The sequence below is a fragment of the Salvelinus sp. IW2-2015 genome, linkage group LG32 (assembly GCF_002910315.2).
Source record: "Salvelinus sp. IW2-2015 linkage group LG32, ASM291031v2, whole genome shotgun sequence".
NCBI lineage: Eukaryota > Metazoa > Chordata > Actinopteri > Salmoniformes > Salmonidae > Salvelinus > Salvelinus sp. IW2-2015.
In genome coordinates, this window is record NC_036871.1 from 21,508,557 (window position 1) to 21,512,982 (window position 4,426).

At 44.0% G+C, this 4,426-nt stretch overlaps 1 protein-coding gene across 3 annotated transcripts in view; it reads left to right on the forward strand.

Annotated features, from left to right (window-relative positions):
* The first annotated feature begins 846 nt into the window (after positions 1-846).
* The window catches only part of LOC111956477 (zinc finger SWIM domain-containing protein 5), a 57,710-nt gene continuing 54,130 nt past the window's right edge, over positions 847-4,426 (forward strand). For all 3 annotated transcript variants that reach the window (XM_023976916.2, XM_023976917.2, XM_023976918.2), the window contains exon 1: positions 847-1,388. In XM_023976916.2, coding sequence (XP_023832684.1) covers positions 890-1,388 — 499 coding nt within the window. In that variant the 5' untranslated portion in view covers positions 847-889. The remainder of the gene's footprint in view (positions 1,389-4,426) is intronic.

Sequence of the window (4,426 nt, forward strand, 5' to 3'; positions counted from 1 at the left end):
CCATAATGCCATGTTTATTTCAAACATTCTTTATGATTTATTGGACACTAATGTGGTTATTTTGGTTGTCATTCATAATTTGAATATATAGACTAAGGTTGAAGTTGAGGTGAGCATGATGTGTCTGTCTTGTTGCAGACTACACACACAGAGCCGCCTCTTCCTATACACCAACCAAACCAACAGGCAGACTACGCACTGCGTCCGGTTTATGAACTCAGTCAGAGTGTCAGTTTACTGTTGAGAGTGATAAAAGTATAAATACACAGGGTGCAAGTTCGGAATTTGCTAGTGCATCAGCAGTTGTTCAGTTGTTATGTTAGTCACCCAATTAGCAAATGTCAGCTAAATATTTTCAATTGCTAGGTAAGGTAGTCTAGCCAGCTATCTAAATCTTGTAGTAGGCCTATTCATTACCAAATTACCAACCGAGCATGCAGGGCATGTGCTCAGGGGCCCTAAACCTCCAGGGGGCCCCATTGCTTTTGTTAGTCACTCTCAAACAGATATCATATGAACATGGCATAAGTCATGGCAAAATGTGTACAATTGCTTCAAAACTTTCTCACCATGGCAAAAATGATAGAATCTCGCCTAGGGCCCCCAGAAGGCTAGAGGCGGCACTGCACACACACACACACACACACACACACACACACACACACACACACACACACACACACACACACACACACACACACACACACACACACACCAAGAGGCCGGTAGCGGTGGCGCGTTGTCAGTGCAGTATCGCGATTGGGGAGTGTTTGTTATTGGTGGTGACGTATACACCCCCTCAACCCCACTCCCTCCTCTCTGGTTGTGCAGTGTCTCATTTGTGCAATTCTGAAGCTGGTCGTCTGTTCTCAGTGTTTATCTGGACGTCATGGCGGAGGGACGTGGAGAGCTACCGCCTCAGCCGCCACTTCATCTATCTTTACCCCCGGCCAGCAAGCGACCGTGCTTGCGCCCGGCTCCCCGAGGGCCTGGTCCGGGGCCTGGTCCGGGTTTTCCGAACTCTCGGTTTCGCTGCCCGGAATCTCTGTTGGACTGTGCCGCGAAGGCTGTAGCGGAGAAATGGGCCTTTGAGAGGGTGGAGGAGCGCTTCGAGCGGATCCCAGAGCCAGTACAGCGCCGTATAGTGTACTGGTCCTTTCCGAGGAACGAAAGGGAAATATGTATGTATTCGTCGTTTCAGTGCCGCGTCGCAGGCGAAGAGGGTCCGGCGGTGGGCACAGTGGCTCCCGCTGGATCCGGGTCTGTCCCTGGAGGGGTTACCAATACGACGGCCGCTGCCGGGGCAGCGGGCACCGGAGATGGACTGCCTTTCCGCCGAGGCATACGGCTTTTGGAGACTGGTTGTGTGGAAAATGTCTTACAAGTCGGTAAGTGGAACAAAAGTAGCACTTTGCCCTTGTCCCTCTTCTCCTCTTAAACAGCTTTTCACATGAATCTGTACCAGCTAACTCGGTCAAGGCAGGGTAGGATGGCTTCTAGGAATTATAAGTTTTTCCATACAAACAAAAGTATTGAAAACCTGGTCTATGTTGATGCAATTTTAGCATACGCCAATATTAATTTGGTTCGGATCGAATTAAGTGAGCAGAATGATCTACATTCGATTTGCAAATTCAGATGTCTGGCTAGGCTACTCTGTTTCAGTGGGAAGCAGGATACGTTGGTCTGTATCAGTTTAGCTGTTAATAAATTAAAGGGCTGTCAGTTGAGGAGCCTTTATTGTAGCCGTTTGTTAAAATGTGACTGTGGTTTTACCCACACGAACTGAGACAAAGTATAATTTCCATAGCCTCAATATAGCACTGACTCGTTTCACATTACGTTGAGTCGATTGAGCCGACCCAGCTATGTGTTGGCAACATTTAGCACTTTTCTTTCGTCGTCCAGGGCTACAGTATGGAAGGCTACGCTTTCCGTGCGCCGGACTGGCGGCTGAGGGGATCTAACACACGCGAATAAAATGGATCTCCCTTAGTCAGTTTTACATTTTTATTCTTTTACAACTCGATTGTGTCTTTTTGATAGATAAAGAGTAGTTTGTGTTAGACAAAGGCGGTTATTGGATATCTTATTATAATTAAGCCAACATAAGCCGCTTTGATCCAAATCCTATATCTTTTGTTTATTTGCTAGTTGGACAAGACAAAGGACTCGTATCCAATCTAGTATGGACATTTTTTTTCAATGTTAACCAAGCATCGAACGCAAGTTTGGAAGTATTAAAATAGATCCGGATGGCTTAAATTTTACAAAATCACATTAGTGCTGGGAAAATGTGTCTCAGGGTAGCTCCTCTGCTACACAATAGCTTTCCAGTTGAGATTATCAATATCCGTCTCGCATTTCCAATGCGATCACTGCAAAATAGCCACCACTGAGGGTTATTTTAGACCAAGGGACACTTCAGAGGCTCCTCTCTAACGAAATATTGTTTTATTCATGCGTCTGCCTCCATAAAATGTTAGACTTATCAAATCCTCATTATCTAAACCAATGGAGGGTTTGATTAACTTTTGTTTGGGGCTAGTGCTAGGAGCCAGATAAACATGTGGGTTTACACATCCCGACAACTGGAAACGGAATAGGCCTAGAACACGTTTTTATAGGTTACAGCAAAGACTGGGCTATTGGCCTATGTGGAAATGCTTTGATTTCATATTGTTTCTGTACAATATTACTTGAAAATAATAAAGCACACCATATTAATATTATACTCTAAAAACATGATGATAAATCCCAAAGTTCAGTAAGGCATAAGGAAATATGATAGCATGTAGAAATATAAAATCCACATGAATTATGCAGATATGTGTCCGACAAGAGACAGTCAATTTGTGAACTCAAGTGATTTCGCTATGGAAATGTGTGGCTGAGTATGAAAAAACAACTAACATCAGCACAGCGGAGTCTGAGTTGTCCCTTGAAATATAGGCTATAATGTGCCTCAAAAGAGACACTTACCAGAGTTAGCCGTAAATAATGTATTTTCCCTCCGGGTCAATACAGGCCTGTGTTTACCTTTTTATGAGCAAAATGGAAAGCAGGTAAATGTTCACAGATGGGTCCCTGAGATTTCTATAAAGTAGAAATGAAATCGTTTTCTGCCATTCTTTTGTGCATCTTGTCTCTCCAACCTTATATTTGTTTAAAAAAGACTACGGTACATTAACTTTGTTTACACTACCAAGCCTTTCTACAAAGTGCATACATTCCTATGGTATAAACCAGCTACAGATGAGGGTTGCTTGTGCCTTCAAAATATTTAGGATAGTTTTCTACTTGCTCTCTGTGACTGCCAGAACTAACCAGCTCCCTGTATCTTAACCATGCTGTGGGTCTCCTGGCATGTGATTTTTAATTTAGAGGGTTCTGTCTGGTGCTCCAGGCCAGCCTCAGCCTGCAAAACAGATGGGCTGTTTATAAACTAACAGCTTATATGAAGCTGTGGAGAAACCCAGGAACATGTCATCTTTGGGAATGCAGCCCGTTTATGTTCTACCTTTTGGTATACTCAGTGAGTCTAGATTCGACGACTGGCACTTCTTCCTTGCTTGTTTGATTGTTCAGACAGAACATTCCACTCCTAGTCATCCAAAACCTTGTTACCTGCCTTGAGACGTTTAGCCAACTGTCAGAACAGGACAGGAGCAGGCCTGTTGCTAGCTCTCTCTCTCCATTGCCTCATGTCTGGATGGGCCCACCACTTCTTTTCACCAGAATTGTAATTCACATGCTGCCACAGTAAGCCCAAAAGTCCTTACTCAGCGCTTTTTATTTGTGTCAATGGGGGCAAACTCATCTGCAGTCAGGACAGTTAGCATGCAGTGGCGCATAAATAAATTCAGTGTTTGGATTTTTAAAATGAATTAGTATAGGTGTGCAATCAGTTGAAGACAAGAATACCAGTTTGGCCCAGATATATGCCTTTGTCTGGTTTTACTTAACTCTAAAGTCCCTTATTGCATGTGAACTCATCACATTGCACATATTAGCCTGTGCTCATAATCTACTCAGGGCTTTAGTCATAATTAGAATAATCAAAGCTAGTTGTGTGTTTGTGTATAATCCCCCACACATGCCTAGCAGTCTCCTCATCGCCAGGCAGAATCTTATAAAGTCCTCAGAGAGGAGGTTCCAGCTTTGAGTCGGGCTTCAGGATTATTGGGTCATGCTTTGTTACCCAGCTGTAGAAAAGCCCTTGTTCACAGAAGGGGAGGAGGAGGGTCTGTGTGTGTGGTGGGGGGGATTGTTATAAACATGGTCCTCTCTCTACCTCACCACGTTGTTTCATAAAGCCGTAAAATAGGTCCCCCTCTTTGAAGCTTCACCGACTTCCACTAGAGACGAAGCCATGCTTATGCTGGATTATGCAATTTAGCTCTTGAGATTCCTGTGACAATGTTTT